This window comes from Nelumbo nucifera, chromosome 3, assembly GCF_055504915.1.
Source record: "Nelumbo nucifera cultivar China Antique chromosome 3, China Antique-T2T, whole genome shotgun sequence".
NCBI classification, from domain to species: Eukaryota; Viridiplantae; Streptophyta; class Magnoliopsida; order Proteales; family Nelumbonaceae; genus Nelumbo; species Nelumbo nucifera.
This window is the reverse complement of record NC_142651.1, coordinates 87,639,849-87,658,562: the sequence shown is the minus strand read 5'-3', so window position 1 is coordinate 87,658,562 and position 18,714 is coordinate 87,639,849. Positions and strand designations below refer to the sequence as shown.

Here is an 18,714-nt window from a genome sequence, read left to right as displayed (position 1 = left end):
CATCCACCGTGTTGACGCCCTCGACTAGCGGGCCACCAACCAGAAGCTCCAGGGCGAGCTCCACCACACCCGCAAGGGGAGCGAGTCTTAGGAGCTGCTCGTCCACGACCAGGAGGCTCAAATCGCCCGGCTTACTGAAGAGAGTGCACGTTACAGGGAGGAATCGTCGAGGATGGCGGCAGAGAGGGAGCTCCTCAGGCAGCAGGTGCGGGACTTGGAGTCCACTCTTCTGAATCGGACTCGAAACTTTGATCAGATGGTGGAGGTTGAGCGAGAGAAAGCGGTCTGGGATTTTAAAGACTCCTAGGAATTTCAGGACCTCCAGGCGGAGTATGGTTCGGGTTCGTACCGCTTAGGGTTTAAGCTCTGTTGGTGGCTGGTTCGGAAGAAGTTCTCCGGACTCAACCTCGACGGCATTACTATGAAAGGTCTGTCTTCTGAGACAGCGGACCAAGTGGATGAAGAGGAGCCTGACTCTCTAGAGGATGAGGAGTCGGACCCTTGAGGCGGTGTTTCTCTGGGCTTCTGGTGGCTTCCGGGTGCCGTAAACCCGGTCTTTCACAAGTTTTCGGTTGGGCGGTTGTGCCCTGTGATAATCAAACCTTTTCCGAGATGTTTAGCTCGGTTACTGCACTTGTTATTTTTCTTCTCTCTTTTTTTTTGTGTCAATGAAAGTTCTTTCCTTCTTCTGAGTATGATGAACTCCCTTTATTTTTCCTAATGCGATCTCATCATTTGAGCTATTAAAGCTACATGCCCGAAGTAGGACTCTTCGGTAGTCGTTATCCCGATTTGTCCTTTAACGTTTAAGGCCTCTATGGTAATACCGCGAAGTGATTACTATGTATGCCTGAACTATGCATTGGTTGGTTATTCCTCAATTCAACCAACGTATTGAGACGAGCTACGCTTCGTAGGGTTTAAACCCGAGCTGCTTACGCCTTTGATATTTCATACCTTGCCTTCGCCACTGAAGTGGATAAGTCTTTCTTCACGTTGAGGTCTTTGTTAGCTCGGTGTTTTGGCCCTTGGGGCTGAAGGAGTGGCTCGTGGCCCACTCTTGGAGTCTGCCCATGCCATAGAGGCGACTGGGTCCTGTTGTGCCGAAGTCATATTAGCTCGGTATTCTGGCCCTTAGGCTTTGGGAGTGGCTCGTGGCCTACTCGATTCTTATAGATAATATTGCCTTAGGTTGACAATATTCCATGCTCGAGGTACTTGTTTCCCTCCGAGGGTCTCGAGCTCATATGTTCCTTCCCCGAGCACTCATTTCACTCGGTAAGGACCTTCCCAGTTGGACCCGAGCTTGCCAGCGCCGGGCTCAGGCACCATAACTTTACGAAGGGCTAGGTCGCCAACGCGAAGGTTTCACTTCTTGACCCTGGTGTTATAGTACCGAGCTACTCTCTGCTGGTAGACTGCGGTTCTAATGTATGCGAGGTCCCTTACTTCGTCGAGTAGATCGAGGTTGGTACGTAGCTCATCTTCGTTTGTTTGATCATTGCATGTTTCTAGGCGCAACGTAGGTACTTCGATCTCCGCGGGAATCATTGTTTCGGTGCTGTAGGTGAGATTGAAGGGTGTTTCTCCCGTGGCGGTCTTCCCCGTGGTCCGATAGGCCCATAGGACACTGGGTAGTTCATCTGCCCACAATCCTTTAGCTCGGTCCAGCCGTGCCTTTAGTCCGCGGAGGATGGCTCTGTTCGTGACTTCTGCCTGACCGTTTGCTTGAGGGTGCACCATTGAAGTAAAATTCTATTGGATCCCCATGTCTCGGCACCAGTCTTGAAATTTGATGTCCTCGAACTGCTTGCCGTTGTTGGAGATCAATACCCGAGGTAATCCGAAGCGGCACACGATGTTCTTCCAAAAGAAGTTTTGGACATTTCGGGCTGTGATCGTCACGAGGGGCTCGGCTTCTACCCACTTGGTAAAATAGTCCACTGCTACTACTAAGAACTTCCTTCCACCCGTTGCTGGCGAGAATGGCCCGAGTAGATCGATGCCCCACTGTGCAAAGGGCCACGGGCTAGTGAGATACTTGAGGTCGGCAGCGGGTTGGTGGTGAATATTGGCATGTCTCTGGAATTTGTCACATTTTCTGACGAGCTCAATAGCGTCTGCCTTCTTTGTTGGCCAATAATACCCTTGTCGGAGTGCCTTTTGGGCAAGGGCCCTGCCCCCCAAGTGCCCACCGCACAACCCTCATGGGTGTCGCGGAGTACGAGCTTGGCTTCGGTAGGTCGCAAGCAACGTAAGTAGGGGAGCGTGTAAGATCTTCGGTATAGTTGTTCGTCTATCATGACATATTTGGTTGCCTGGCGCTACACCCTTCTAGCTGCATTGCGGTCTGCAGGGAGGGTCCCGTGTAGCAAGAAGCTCGCGAGTGTGTCAATCTAGGTCGGCTCTACTTGAACGACGGGAGCGACCTCCTCTGCCTCCCTGAGAATGCTGGGCCGAGACAGGTCCTCTATGTACACGGTTCTCATGGTGATGTCGCTAGTGCGGGCTAACCTGGACAGGGCGTCGCCCTCAACGTTCTCTGACCTAGGGATTTGTCTGATAAAGTGTGACTGGAAGTTGAGCAGGGCTTCTCTGACTTTGGTTAAGTAGGCTACCATGGTCGGCTCGCGAGCTTCATACTCGCCAATGACCTGGTTGACCACGAGCTGGGAGTTGCTGCAGATCACGATGTGCTTGGCTTTTACTTCTCTGGCTAAGGCTAGTCCAGCTAGCAACGCCTCATACTCCGCTTCATGGTTAGACGCCGCGAACTTGAAGCGTAGCGCATACTCCAGTTTCGTGTCACTTGGGCCGTGCAGGACTATTTCGGCCCCGCTGCCCTATTGGTTCGAGGAGCCATCTACATGAAGGATCCAGGGCTCCTCATCCCAGCTCGCGCTTGTCCTAGCTAGGAGAGATGCCACACTGGCTGCTACCTCATGGGGCTCAGACTGAACCGGCCTGAGAGCTTCGAGCTCACCCGATCTGGGGACCTCGCGCTCGACCGGTCTAGGGGCTTCGGAGTTGAACGTACACTCGGTAATGAAATCTGCTAAGGCTTGAGCCTTAATGGTAGTTCGCGGCTTGTACTGGAGGTCGTACTCGCTGAGCTCAACGACCCACTTCGTCAACCGACCAGAGACCTCGGGCTTAAGCAATACTTACCTCAGGGGTCTGTTAGTGAGGACGATAACAGTATGAGCTTGGAAGTACGGGCGGAGTTTCCGAGCTGCGATTATTAGTGCGTATGCTAGCTTTTCCATCTCTGGGTATCTCGTTTCTGCTCCCTGCCATACTTTACTAACATGATAGATGGGTCGTTGGACCCGATTTACTTCCTTTATTAGTACCGAACTGACCACTTCATCGCTCGCCGAAAGGTACAGTTCTTAAACATCGCCCTCCTCGGGCCGTGTTCGGCACACTAGCGAGGTATTTCTTGAGCTCGTCAAACGCGAGCTGACAGTCTTGGGTCCACTCGAACCCTTTGCTCTTGATTGCCTTAAAGAACGGCAGACAACGGTCTGCCGATTTGGACATGAAGCGGCTCAGGGCGGTTATGCGGCCATTCAACCTCTGAACCTCTTTCAACTTGTCTCATGTCTAAGATGGCCTTAACCTTATCCGGGTTGGCTTCAATGCCGCACCGGTTAACGATGTATCCTAGGAACTTACCCGAGGTCACACCGAACACACACTTGTTTGGGTTCAATCTCATATTAAACTTACGCAAAATTTCAAAAACAGAATGCACGTCTTGTATTAATTCATGTGAGAATTGAGTTTTGACGACCATGTCGTCTACATAGCATTCTACTTTTCTACCGATTAATGGCACAAACAATTTATTTACGAGCCTTTGAAAGGTTGCCCCTGCATTTTTCAAACCAAAGGGCATAACCTTGTAACAGTACAAGACGAATTCCGTGATGAAGGCAGTCTTTTCTTCGTCCGCCGGGTCCATTTGGATTTGGTTATAGCCCGAATAGGCGTCCAAGAAACTTAGCAACTCATGCCCTGAGGTCGCGTCCACCAAACGATCGATTCTAGGGAGCGAGAAGCAGTCTTTCGGGCAAGCCCAGTTCAGGTCGGTGTAGTCAACGCACATGCGCCACTTGCCGTTGGCCTTCTTTACCAGGACGGGGTTGGCTACTCAACTCGGGTAGTGGACTTCTCTTATGAATTCCGCTGCGAGGAGCTTCTCGACTTCCTCGTCGACCGCTTTCCACCGTTCCGGGGCTAGGTTACGTTTCTTCTGTCTAACAGGCCTAACTACAGGATCAGTGTTCAGCTTGTGAGTTATGAGTTTGGGGTCTATATTGGGCATCTCTGCTGCGGACCATGCAAAAATGTCTAAATTTTGAAGTAAAAAGCTTACCAGTTCGGATCATAGGGGCTCCTGGACGGAAGCGCCGATCTGAAGTGTCCGAGCTGGGTCTGCTGCTGAGGTCGGGACTGCGACTGTTTCTTCTGTGGGCGCGGCTCGCTCTTCGCCTTGCTCCGCGGGTCTCTCCAGTTTGAGGTCACTGGCCACCTTGGTTTTCCCCTTCTGGGCGACAACATAGCACTTGCGGGATTCGAGCTGGTCGCCCCGCGCTACTCCCACACCGAAGTCTATTGGGAACTTCATAGTCAAGTAGTAAGTGGAGACCACCGCCCGTAGGACATGGGTGATCGGTCGACCTATTATGACATTGTAGGGGGAGGGGCTCGCTACCACCAAGAAGTTGTGTTCGAATCTGACCACACAAGGCTATGTGCCGATCTCTACAGGTACTGCTACTTTCCCAAGGGGGCGGACTTCTTCTCCGCTGAAGCCCACTAAAGAGGTGTCTGTAGGCTTCAGGTCGCTTCTCTGCAACTGAAGCTGGTCGAACGCAGCTTTGAAAAGGATGTCGGCTGAGCTGCCTAAGTCCACGAGTTCGCGCCTGACCTCGAAGTCATTGATTCTTAGCGTTATTACGATTGCATCATCATGGGAGTAGTGGACCCCTCACGCATCGTCTTCTGTGAAGAAAATCGGGTCTCCCGTCTTCGGCCACTTTGGGGGGTTCTGCTCTTCCCGGGTGGCCTCACGAACGGATGTGCGAGCTGTTGCTGAAGTGCAACCCGCAACGATCGAACCTTCCACTATCATGTGGATGGTCCCCCGAACTGGCCTCTTCTCTTGAGGTTGCCTCTGCGATTGTTTGGCCAGCCTACTGCTGGACTCGGGGGCATCTTTACCGTTCTCCCCTTGCCGACCTGCTCTATTATTATTGTTATTATTATTTTGTACAAAGTTTCTCAAATATCCGCGACGGATGAGCTCCTCTATCTCGTCGCGGAGGTTTTTACAACTCTCGGTACTGTGACTGTGATCTTTGTGAAAACTGCAATACAAACTCTTATTTCTTTCATTGGGATTCCCCCTCAGACGGGGTGGCCACTTCACGTACGGGGCGTCCTTGATCGCCATCAGGATCTCGGCCCGCTTCATGTTCAGTGGGGTGTAATAAGCTCGGTCCGCTAAAGGAGCCCGGAACAATTGACCCGGCTTTGCCCCCCGAATCGTTTCCTTTTTTCTTCGGCTGTCCCCTTGACTGGAAGGCTCTCCTTCTCTCTTTCTTTTTTCGGGTGCGCCCTTGCCCTTCTGGTTGATCTCCTCTTCGGTGGCTATGAACTTTTCCGCAAGCTTCAGAAACTCAGTTATGGTCGCGGGTTGGTTGACGACCATGTGCCACTTGAACTCTTTGTGCGTCACACCCTTCTTGGCTGCTGCAAGGCGTACGGCGGGGTCTAGGCGCGGTATTTGCATATAAGCGTCGTTGAACCGCTTGATATAGCCCCAGATGGACTCTCCATCTCTTTGCGCTATGTTGAGGATGCTTTCTTCAGTTCGCGGGCACCGTTTGCTGGTGACGAAGTGGGACGTGAAGGCTTGTGCAAACTGTGCCCAACTTCTTATCGACCCGGGTGCCAAGTTCCGGTACCACGTGCGGGCTGCTCCCCTAAAAGTGGTGGAGAAGGCCACGCACATGCACGACTCACTAGTTCGCGCCAGGTGCATCTGTGACTGAAAAGCATCTACGTGGTCATTCGGGTCAAACGACCCGTCATACTTGTCAAGAAGGGGGAGCTTGAAGTCCTTGGGCACTGGGACTGCCAGGAGTTCGGAAGATAGGTGGGACGGAACCGAGAGGAGGGGAGCTTTGACTTCGACCGAGCTTACCTCTTCTTTGCCCATGAGCTCGGGCAAATTGCGGATGACGGATCGGCGAGTTCGGCGGCGGCGTCTCTGCTTCTTGGTGGGTCGGTGTTCCTACTGCTCACCTTTGCGCTGTCCGGAATGGTTTGCGCAGGGAGTAGCACGGTCTGCTGGTGATGGTTGTGGACAGAGGGGTCCAGCTTGGAGTCCGCTGCTAGGATTTCGAACCGGTTTTCAAGGATCGGGGTTCCGAGCTTCGATTGTTGAGGTGATGTAGACCTATCGTGCCGGGGTCCTCCCGACCTGTCCACCCACGGCGAGATCGGGGTAGCCGGTCTCTGCCGTCTGTCGCGAGGGGAGGCCTGATTTTTTGGGAGATTTTGGGGGGCCTCTCCTCAGCCGGAGGGGTGCTCGTTCTGGCGGCGTGACTTGGCTTGCTGCGAGGCAGGGCACTGAGGTGGGAGCTGAGGCTGGAGCAGCTGGGGGAACTGCTGTTGATACTGATACTGGGAGACCTAGTGCAGTAGATGTTGTTGATAGAGCTAAAGTTGTTGGAAGTGTTGCATTTGAGCCTGCATGGCCCTCATGCACTGCATCAAGTCCTCCAGTTGGTTTGGGCTGGCCGCTGTGGGCACGACCGAAGGTTCGGTGAACGTCGTTCCGACTGTAGCAGGGAGTGGGGCGATGACAGGTGCCATTGTGAGGGGCACATTCAAGCTGGGGATTTCGTCCGCCGAGAGGGGGACGGTGAATTGTCCGATACAGACAGTAGGATGCTGGGGTCGTTCCCTGGAGTTATCCATTTCCGTGCTTCGTCTGACGTTGCTAGAGGAAGCCATGAGCGTTGGATTGTTTCGAGGAGGGAAAGAACTGAAAGAGTTTAGAGAGAAAGGCTTTTTGAAGCGTTTCCCACAGACGGTGCCAAATGATGTAGCACGGTCCGGTCACTCCTAGCTGGCGGTCACGTGGCTCCTGAGAGGTACCTGAGATGTGAGAAAAAAGGAAGAACTCCCGAGGGGTTTCCCGACGGGAACGCTCCGATTCTTAAGTTAGTACTGTGTGCAAGAGGGGAAAGGAGAACGAAGGCTAAGAGTGAGGATAGTGCGTTATCACTATGTTCAGGAGGTCGAAGATTTTGTAGAAGAAGTTTCCCTTCTGCCCTGAGGTCTTTTATAGGGACACTCACATTAGGTCGGGCATAACCGCCACTGGGCTCCTGCCACAACCGTTACCTGCCAGGGCTGCGCAGGTGGCCGTTGTGGTGTACGCTTCGCTCGAGTGAGTGACACGTTTCCAAAGTGGCAGGCACGCCTTTGCCTGTTGAGAGACGCGGATGCAGACTGTCGGAAGGACTGGGACTGCGCCGTCAGTAGAGGATATGGCACAGTTTGACCGGTACGGTCTGTCAGTCGGAAGCTTCCTGGAGGGTGCTAGCGCGGCTCGTTCGCGAGCTCTCTCGTAGTGAGCTTGGGATACTCCAGGATTACCTTAGTGAAGTTGGTCCTCGGAATGACTTCTGTTAGGAAGCTCGAGCGAGCTAATAACTTTAGCTCGCGAGCTATAGTTGCCTCGAGGTATCTCTTCCAAGATAGCACGGGGAACCCGGAGTTCGTCTTGTAGCGGACTCCTCCCCTCGTGAGCTGTAACGTAGCGGACTGCTTCGTGGGCCCGTCACTTGGTCACTCCGGGCTTCAGTGCTAGGCTGTCGCTCATGCTAAGTTAGTGCCTACGTGTCACCGTTTCGTAGGTTGGGTCAAATCATCTCTCATCACGAAGGATTATGTTCTTGGAGAGAACATTGCTGATTCTGTTCCATCCTACACTGCACCATTTTCAGTGGGAGTAGTCTTTGGATCCTTCATTGGGCGTGAACACCTTCGTTGGGAGATATTATTTGTCCGTATCAGGTATAATCCTCTCCTACTGTTTTTGTTCAGATCTGGTTCAGTTTATGGTTCAAGATTGATCCTTGAAAATATGATTTTCTAAAATAGGGAATGCGATTCCCAGTTGAAGGGAGAGAAATTTTTTGAAATTCGCCTACCTTATTCCGCAAGATTTGGGCGTCCATATGATGGATCACTCATCCCACCTTATTCTGCAAAATAAGGAATGCAATTACCACGTCATGCGATTCCCATTTTTTTTAGTGCATTGACAGGATTGGAGACCAAGCTCGGGGTGATGGTTAATTATGGCGGTCAAGGAGCTGCTATATATATTGAACGAAATTGAGTGCTGGAGTATGACGAATCTCATGTTCTCCCCTTCCTTTGCTCTTATGTATGTGGTAAGAGTGGCCAATCGTGGGGATGAATCAGAATGCTTATGTAAGATTTCCGATCACTTAACGCATTCTCATCCTATAATTCATGTGATAGAGGGAAATAATCTGGGGAATGATCAGTTTAAGAGTATTATCTTTGCTTGAAGACAAGCAAAAGCTTAAGTGTGGGGGTGTTTGATGTGTGCCCATGCTACACATTATTTTTATTGCTTTATACATGGTTTTGATGATGATTCTTAATGGTTTTTGCCCTAATTGAGCGGAATTTCAGGAAATTGGGAATTTGGGACAATTTAGAGTTAAGAGAACATAATACATGGTAATATGACACCAAGGGGAGGACTTCGACCCACCAAGGAGAAAGGCCCAACCACAGCCCTATTGGAGGCTCCAAAAAGGCGGCTGACTTTAGCATAATTAGAAAGGAGGACTCTAATCCAAAGGCTGCAAAGAAAGGTATAAAAGAAAAAGAAAGAGGAAATTAGGGTTCGACCCCTTGACACAAGAACGAGGAGGAGAAGTGCTAGGAGAAGGATCACAAGGCTGCTGAAGGCGAATTGGAGAGGAGATCGAAGACTGATGCAGAATTCCTAAGTTGTCATCTTCTTTGATTCTGCGAATTCGGTAACCTAGATTCAATTAGGGTTATTCTTGTTGAATCTTTCTTTCTTTCTATTATGCGAACCATGATGGGTGTTAATTCAGATTTATAATTGATATTTTAAGCTGATCCGGTTGATAGTGATTTAGTCTTGGGATTTCTTGATTAGGGTTTTCGATTATAAGAGTAATTTTGGCCGAACTGTTCTTGTTTCTTGGATTACTTAAACATTAGAAAGTGCTTCGAATTCAAGAAAACGGATTTAATGTATATTAGAGATAAAATGCATGATTCGTTTGGCATTCATTCAGCAAGAATTGGTTTCCTTCGAATCCTTTGTCCTTAATGCATCTATGGCGATTAAATTCTTGATAGAAATATAAGAGTTGTTGCTCATAGATAGAGTGGGCTGTGGTCGAAAGAGGTTGCTCATGCAATTAGGAATTAGCCAACCCATGACTGAATTCAACTTTGGTTGGATAGCTTAATGGTATAATTGCTGAACCAGTTCTGCTAGTATTTTCGTGAAGCACTTTTTCTCATTACTAAAGGCGATTTGATCCGAGAATACCTAGGATAATTTGCTAAGTAGGAGTTAAGTTTTTCTTTGTTTAACCTTTCAGATCGTCAAATAACAAAAGGCTGATTTAGTACTAGTAGTTGTTGGATTAATCCCTATGGGAATGATAATCTACTCATCAGTATATTACTTGATCGGCCAGTGCACTTGCTAGTGTAATTTAAACGCATCAAGTTTTTTGGCGCCGTTGCCGGGGATTATCACAACAATATTAGGAACCACATTCTGTTGTTAATCTGATTTTGTACAATATGTTCATGATATGTGTTTATTAGTATCTTTATGACTTTGACTTGTTCAGTTTATGACACGTAGAAGTGGAAATGAGAGCATCATCTACGATCCAGAGATTGAACGGACTCGCCACCGTCGCCTTAGAGCTTCTTAGCAAGGGAAAGCTGAAAGTACAAAGATGGCCGAGCAAAGGACTTTGATGGACAATGCCAAACCAACCCTCACCAAGGCAGCCTCGAGCATTGTGAGACCAACAATAGCTGCTAACAACTTTGATATCAAACCAGCAATCATTCAGATGATCCAGAACACAGTTCAGTTCTGCGGCTTGGCTAATGAGGATCCGAACACTCACATCGCCAACTTCTTGGAGATATGTGACACATTCAAGCACAACAGAGTTAGTGATGATGCTGTGAGGCTCAGATTATTTTCGTTTTCGTTGAAGGACAAGGCTAAGACTTGGCTGAACTCTCTACCAGCTGGATCGATCGCAACTTGGGATGAAATGGCCAGCCGCTTCCTATCCAAGTATTTCCCTCCGTCCAAGACTACAAAGATGCGGAATGATATCACCACTTTCTCTCAGCAGGACGTGGAATCATTGTACGAGTCATGGGAGCGTTAAAAGGAATTACTGAGGAAGGTCCCTCATCATGGACTTCCCGTATGGCTCCAAGTTCAGACGTTCTACAACGGATTGACTGAAGCAAACAAGACCATTATGGACGCTGCAGCTGAGGGATCCATTAATAACAAGACCCCTGAAATTGCCCATGCACTTATTGAGGAAATGGTTGCAAATAATTATCAGTGGCATTCCGAGAGAGCCCAAGTTAGGAGACAACCCGACCTTCACAATGTAGACACCTATACAACACTATCTGCACAAATCGGCACCCTCAGCAAGAAGATTGATGAAATGCAGTTGGCAGCCATGCATGTTCAAGCCGTAGCCTATGAATGGTGTGGGGGAGGTCATATCAGCACAGGATGCCAAGTTGGAAATCAGTTCATGCAGTCCCCTGAGCAAGTGTATTTCGTAGGAAATTTGCAAAGGTAGCAAGGAAATCACTATCCTCGTGCCTTTAACCCCGGATGGAGGAATCACCCCAATCTGCCTTGGTCAAATCAAAATGCGGTGAAACCCCTCCCCTCAAAACTTCGCTCAACCAGAAAAGAAATCCAATCTAGAGGAGCTGATGACTAAGTTCATATTAAATGCGGAAATGAGATTTCAGAATCAAGAGGCATCGATCAAGAATTTAGAGACTCAAGTGGGGTAGTTGGCACATATGCTATCCTCTAGAGTTCAAGGTACCTTACCCAACAACACAAAAGCGAATCCAAGAGAACAAGTGCAAGCCATTACCTTGAGGAGTGGTAAGGAGCTGCAAGAGGTGGAGAAGAAAACAAAGGAAGAAGGTAAGATGGGCGCAACCCTAGAAATCGAAAAGAAGGAGGAAGAGCAGTCTAATTCAAGGAAAGAGACAAGACAAAAGCCTCGTGCCATTTCCCAATAGGCTTAAGCGACACAAAATGGAAAAGGAATTCGGTAAGTTCCTTGAAATTTTCAAGAGTTTACATATTAACATTCCTTTTGCAGATGCCTTAGCCCAAATTCCGCATTATGCAAAGTTCCTTAAGGAAATCTTGGCGAACAAAAGGAAATGGGAGACGTGGCTACAATTGCATTGAATGATGAATGCTCAGCAATCCTCCTTAACAAGCTGTCTCAGAAACTGAAAGATCCAGGGAGTTTTACTATTCCTTGCACTATAGGCAGTTTAAAGATTAATAAGGCATTGTGTGATTTAGGAGCTAGAATAAATCTAATGCCCTATTCGGTTTTTCAGAATTTAGGGCTGGGTGAACCCCAACCCACTAGAGTTGCATTGCAATTAGCTGATAGGTCCATCAAGCATCCTAGGGGAATCATAGAAGATGTACTTGTTAAGGTTGACAAATTTATTTTTCCCATGGATTTCATAGTGTTAGAAATGGAAGAGGACATTGATGTCCCATTTTTCCTAGGACGACCCTTCCTAGCTATAGGAAATGCAATGATTGATGTCCAACAAGGGCAACTCAGCTTTAAGATTCAAGATGAGGAAGTAATTTTTAAAATGTTTGGTGCTATGAAACATGCACCTTCTAGTGATGATTCATGTTATATGATAGATGTCATTGACTATGTGGTTGGTGGGTGTTTTAAGGTCAACGGTTAGCACCTCAAACCATATATAGCGGATGGAGCATTGCCTAGCCCATCAACTGTATACCTAGATGTTTATTGATCACACTGGAATGTCGGGCTTCAGATAGAAAACAAGCGCTTATTGGGAGGCAACCCAATGTCGATAAGTAGTTTTTTTCTTCTTCTTTTCTTTTCTTTCTTTTCTTTCCGTATCATATTGAGTTTTTTTTTCTTTTATCTGATTTTTGGGTCTTGATTTCATTGAGAGTTGATCATCCCTAGTTGCTTGCCATTCTCTCCTCCTAGTTTCTTTTGATCCTTAGCTGCTAGAGGGTTCAAACGAAGGAGCCACTTCAGATTTCCGAAGGCTTTTCAGGGAAGTTCTCTAAATCCCCTCAGATGCTTGAAGTCGCACTGTCCACATTGCTGAAACCATCTTTGCATTCTATCCATACGAACATTGAGGGCAATGTTCATGATAAGTGTGGGGGAGGCTATAGCTATGCACCTCAATCACCCCAATACATAAATGCATTGATAGGCTGCATAAACTGGTAATCTCCTCAATATTATTGCTGTCTATAAGGTGAATTCCGAGAGAGAATACGATGAAGTGCTAGAATTTGTTCCTATGATTTATCCAATTTTATCACAATACATGAGGATGAGGAAGTCGAAATTCATCATGAATTTCAACAAGTGATTAAAAAAAAAGAGGTGAAGAAAGGACAAAGTCCGAATTACTCCGCTGTCATGAACTGAATAGTAAAACTAGCGGTTTATGATATGAGTTCAGTTCCAACTCCGCTATTCCAAGTTGAATAGTAAAATTAGCAACTTGGAATATGAGTATTGTCATCTGCCTCTAGCCTGTGACCCGTGTGAGATGAATCATAAAATGCACTCACACAAAAAAAAAGAAGAGAGTTCAGTAACGACTGGGGTTCAAGGGGACAAAAATATGGTTGGACATTTTATTTAGTGCATTGACAGGATTGGAGACCAAGCTCGAGGTGATGGTTAGTTATGGCGGTCAAGGAACTGCTATATATATTGAACGGAATTGAGTGCTGGAGCATGAAGAATCTCATGTTCTCCCCTTCTTTTGCTCTTATGTATGTGGTAAGAGTGGCCAATCATGGGGATGAATCAGAATGCTTATGCAGGATTTCCGATCACTTAACGCATTCTCATCCTAAAATTCATGCGATAGAGGGAAATAATCTGGGGAATGATCAGTTTATGAGTATTATTATTGCTTGAGGACAAGCAAAAGCTTAAGTGTGGGGGTGTTTGATGTGCGCGAATGCTACACATTATTTTTATTGCTTTATACATGGTTTTGATGATGATTCTTAATGGTTTTTTTCCTAATTAAGCTGAATTTCAAGAAATTGGGAATTTGAAACAATTTAGAGTTAAGAGAACATAATACATGGTGATATGGAACCAAGGGGAGGACTTTGGCCCACTAAGGAGAAAGGCCCAACCGCAGCCCTATGGGAGGCTCCAAAAAGGCGGCTGACTTTAGCAGAATTAGAAAGGAGGACTCTAATCCAAAGGCTGCAAAGAAAGGTATAAAAGAAAAAGAAAGAGAGGAAATTAGGGTTCGACCCCTTGACACAAGAACGAAGAGGAGAAGTGCTAGGAGAAGGATCACAAGGCTGCTGAAGGCGAATTGGAGAGGAGAACGAAGATTGATGCAAAATTCCTATGCTGTCTTCTTCTTTGGTTCTGCGAATTCGGTAACCTAGATTCAATTAGGGTTCTTCTTGTTGAATCTTTCTTTCTTTCTATTATGCAAACCATGATGGATGTTAATTCATATTTGTAATTGATATTTTAAGCTGATCCGATTGATGGGGTCTCGCCTATTGCCTTCCTAATCGTTGTTCCGTATGCCCATAGTACACTAGTTAGCTTGTCCATGCACAAGCCTTTAGCTCGGGATAAACTTAGCAAAGTAATCCATTGCAACAACCAAGAACCTTCTCTACCTGGTTACTGCGGGAAGGGACCAAGTATGTCAATCCCCACTGTGCGAACGATTACGAGCTGGTCAAGTATGTCAGGTCGGCTATGGGCTGATGGGGTATGTTAGTGTGCCACTGACATTTATCACACTTCTGCACGATTGTGTAGCATTTGCCTTTATTGTATGCCAAAAGCACCCTACCCCCCAAATGTCTGCCATAGAGTCCTTTGTGGATCTCTCGTAGCACTTGGTTTGCCTCGGTAGGCCGTAAGCAATACAGGTAGGGGATCATGAACAACCTATTGTACAGCTACTCGTCGATGATCATGTAGCGAACTAACTACCGCTCTACCCTCCATGCAGTCTTCTAGTAGGGTCCCATAGCGCAGATAATCGACTGGCGAATTTATCCAGCTCGGTTCTGCTGCCATGACAGGTGTGACCCCCTTTGCCACCTTCTCAATGCTCAGACACGGCAGGTCTTCGATGTAGACGCTCCTTCGAGTTGTGTTCGTCGCACTGGTCAGCTTAGAAAGCGCGTCAGCCTTGGCTTTCTCAGACCTTAGAATCTGCTGGATATACTAGGAACGGAAGTTCAGGAGGAGCTCTTTAACCTTAGCTAAGTAAGCTAACATGGAGGGCTCCCGGGCCTCGTACTATTATTCTCTTAGTTAACTACCAACTGGTTGGTTGCCGTGGATTTCACGTAGCGCATCCGAGATCTTCGAGAGGACGTGGCTTACCAATTCGTCTCACTTGGAGGTGGTTTCATGCTCAGTGATGGCTTCCGTGTAAAGCGATAGAGTTTTTCCAGTTTCCTCTAAAGTGGGTGGGGTGGGAATCAGTTTCGTCGATGTGGCGATGTGATTCTAGACGTTTCGAAGATGATAGCCCACACGTAATGGTGGTCGGCCTCCATGTCATGGAGGTCGCCAACGACCAACCAGGCCTCAGTTAGGTCGGTGTCGAGAGATCGCTCCTCATGCCAAGGTCTCTACCTTAGTTCCGAGGTCACCGACCTGACCCTGTCGAGGTGTCTGTAGGTCGGCCCTACCAAGATGGTACTGGTATAGTTAAGGTAGGCAAGGTGTATCTGAAGTCGTTACATATGTGGTGCTAAGGTGTTATGTGTCGGTTCCGAAGTTCTTTGTGTTACGAAAATGTAAAGAATTGTTGCTTTAACTTAGGAATGACAATAGGGTGGGTTCGGGGCGGGGATTACATTCCCCATCCCTGACCTCGACCCCCCATCCCCGTCCCTGATCCCCGGCGGGGAAAGGAATCCCCCCTCCATCCCCCGACCCCGATGGGGATGAATTCCCCGTCGAAGACCCGAATCTCCGATGAACTAGAGTGTATCTATTATTCCTTGTCTTGGATATGCCACATCAATGTATGTTTCCTATTGCCTTACTCCGATCGTCTGTAGAAAAAGTCTAAGCTTGGGTGAGTATGTAACCAGCCCAAGCAAATAGATTGATTTCTAAGCATGTTCTGAGCGCCCATGTTCAATCAGATTGTACACCCACTATAGTATCAACTGGAGGAGCGTAGTATTCAGATTTAGAACTGAAATTTGAAGAGTTAAGGTCTACCCCATTCAAGAGTTGGGCCCATGAACAACAAAACTCATTGTCAAGAGGCTAGCATCCGTCAATGATCCATTAACCAGTGAGATACATTAAAAACAAGACTAACTAAAGAATATTTAACCTTCCAAAGTAGACCTTAAACATTGAATGTTGGGGATATTAGCTTGTAGGCCTCACTCTGGAATCTTACCATTATATATATAAGAAGCAGAAATATAAAATATTAATAGTTTCTTTGTCAACTAAACTTATATATTCCATGATCAAGTCTTCCATGCATCCATTTGGTGGATGACACATAATATATAACAATTGAAGATACCCAACTTTATATATGAAAATCTAAAAGATAGGAAGCATATAAGAGTAGAGAGGATCATCTCTCCTTGTCCTGGATGACATGTAAATTCCTTTTGTTGATGTTAACTAAGGTATATGCTTATGAAATGGCAACAAAATGCTACACCCAACAATCCCTTTTATCATAGAAGAATTCAATTAAGGGAGGACTGATGAGAAATACTGACATACCTTGGATATGGAGATCCTTTAATGGGCTTTTGTCTGCATTTTCTCCATAAGAAATTGTCAAATCATCTTAAGGTATATATGCTAACTTGCTACTTACAACAAGAACTTTGATTGCTTTCTTTATCCTCAACTTCCTACCACCACGGAAAGGAGATGAAGTAGTGAAATAATAGGAATAGGAAAAACCATCATTACGATAGGCAAAAAATGAAAAGCCACAAAATATAGTAATTAAAACAGTTACATGAACTAGAGAATAACAAACTACAATTAATTGGCATTTCCTAAGATGACCCATAGAAATCTCAAACAGAGAGCTTCAAGGAAAACTCTATGAAGAAATTAAATGGCAGCATGGGAAATTAAGCAATTCAAGAAGAAAATCACTACCAGAACGTGTTTAGCAACATTAATCGATTTTACACATGCATACAAGTCAAAAACAGGAGGAAGGTAAGTATATAAGGAATAATATCTTCGCTTAGAACAATGACAACTAACAAACTCCAACCTGTTTGAGTTGCAAAACTACATCCAAACCACCATAAATAGTCACTGAAATTTCCTCTTACACTGAAATAAAGATAGAACACAAGGGTGGTGATTACCTGACAAGAGAAACAAAGAGAATGCTGAACAATAGTTTGGTTTCTGAAATTTGAATACACCAACCATGAAAAAATAGGAAAAAAAAGACCAACTGACCAACCTACAAATGGTGTTAATGTGTTAATGGAGAGAGAGAGAGAGATTCAACACCACCAACATTGAAATTAAAATTTGTCCAACATTCAATACCAAGTAAAATGTACTAAATAAAAAATAGTTTAACTTCAAAACAACCCATTCATGGTTTATCATGTCATCATTAAACATTCAAGTAGTCTGACTTGATTGAGATTGACTTGTCACGACACTTTCTTACAAAAATTAAAGTAATTATCAATTACAAATATAAATAAGAATCACAAAATTCATGAACATCAATAATCAAATTAAGAAACATATTTATTACCTCTTCAACATCAGAATCATATTCAATTGTGCGGTAATATGCATCTGTAACTTTCGAATGAACACCTAAAAAGAAAAGACAATAAAATAAAATTAAAGGCATCAAATTAGATATAAATCAAAGAAAACTAATGGTTTATAATATTAATTCCAATACCTTGTACTTGCTTCAATAACCAATTTTGGGCACACATTAATGCTTCCAAAGTTTCAACATGAAGTCTACTACGATGAGGACTCACCAATCTACCACCGGTATTGAAAACAGACTCGGAAGCCATAGTTGAAATGGGAATAGCTAAAATGTCCCTCGCAATCTTCTCCAATGTTGGATATTTGATTCCATTGGACTTCCACCAAGCCAATATATCAAAATCTGGATCTCTTGGCAAAACTTTCTCCTCTAAATAATGATCCAATTCAGATTTCATCGTCATATCATCAGAATCATTAATAAATGAATCATATCCACAAAGAAAATTGGAATCTATAGAATCATTCATTGTTGGACAATGAGATGAAGATGAAGAGATTCCCTTTCATTGATGAGTATTCTTGCTAAAGTTAGATCTTAATTGATATCCATTGAGTAAATCACAACGAAGTTGACGAATCCTCATAATTTCATTTGAAGCAAAACTTTCATAAAGTTTTAGGAAAGAAATACTCTAATAGCTTCAACTTGAAATTTGGATCCAAAACACATGCTACAACCATTACTCCATGAATGATGCACCAATACTTGTCAAATTTAGCCAACATACTTGATGCCATTATTCTAATAATTTCATTAGAACATGAGAGCCACTAAGATAATGAAAGCCTAATATCAAAAATCAATGGAAATAACTTATTTGCCGTTGGATATTTAGTCCCATAAAATATTCCAATCACATTATAAAATACTTGCAACCTCTTACAAATCTCTTTAGCTAAATCCCAACCCTTATTAGTTGGCAAACATTTATACAAAGGATTTCGTTGTTTCAACCGATGAAACACATCTTTATAAATTTAAGCAACACTAAGCATCAAGTATGTTGAGTTCCATTGGGTCTTATAATCCAGAACCATTTTCTTTTTGAACTTGAAATTTGCAACTAATGTGCTATTTCTCTAAAAGCTTGCTCTCTTTTGGGTGATGTTACCCAAAAAGCCAAACTATTTCTAACTGTTCATCCTATGCATGAGTGGCGGTTCTTCTATCTTTAGCAATAATCTAATCCCCATGCATGCATTTTTTCAAACACTTCTAAGGCATCAATTCAAATTTGAATTGATCAGCAACTGAATTGTGCAAGTTATCTCTAATATTGCATCCAATTCAGTTCTTGAATAGTAGATCTGAATTCCTAGAGTCTTTCTCAAGCACTCTAAGAATTCCAAGCTTTAGATTAATTTGGCCAATCTGAAATTTGCAGATCTGAATTCTCTTTCAAGTAATTCAGATCTTGCAATCTTAGACCTGAGAATTCAGATCTGAGTTTTGAAAGTTAATTGGCAGAATTAATCT

At 45.3% G+C, this 18,714-nt stretch overlaps 2 protein-coding genes and 1 non-coding gene across 3 annotated transcripts; 1 reads left to right on the top strand and 2 right to left on the bottom strand.

The window, feature by feature from the left end:
• Positions 1–10,448: 10,448 nt before the first annotated feature.
• Positions 10,449–10,555, bottom strand: LOC148801573 (small nucleolar RNA R71). Its single transcript, XR_016084894.1, has one exon. It is a non-coding gene; the product is annotated as a small nucleolar RNA R71 (small nucleolar RNA).
• Positions 10,556–11,562: 1,007 nt separating this feature from the next.
• LOC104613515 (uncharacterized) lies at positions 11,563–12,120 on the top strand. The gene has a single exon (XM_010281359.1). The coding sequence runs from the start codon at positions 11,563–11,565 to the stop codon at positions 12,118–12,120; it is 558 nt and encodes a 185-aa protein (XP_010279661.1).
• Positions 12,121–12,474: 354 nt separating this feature from the next.
• Positions 12,475–17,704, bottom strand: LOC109115906 (zinc finger BED domain-containing protein DAYSLEEPER-like). The gene is made up of 3 exons (XM_019200514.1): positions 17,359–17,704; positions 17,203–17,267; positions 12,475–12,534 (listed from the first exon to the last, which is right to left on the bottom strand). Exons 1-3 carry the CDS (start codon positions 17,702–17,704, stop codon positions 12,475–12,477), a joined length of 471 nt encoding a protein of 156 aa, XP_019056059.1.
• Between the last annotated feature and the right edge of the window lie 1,010 nt (positions 17,705–18,714).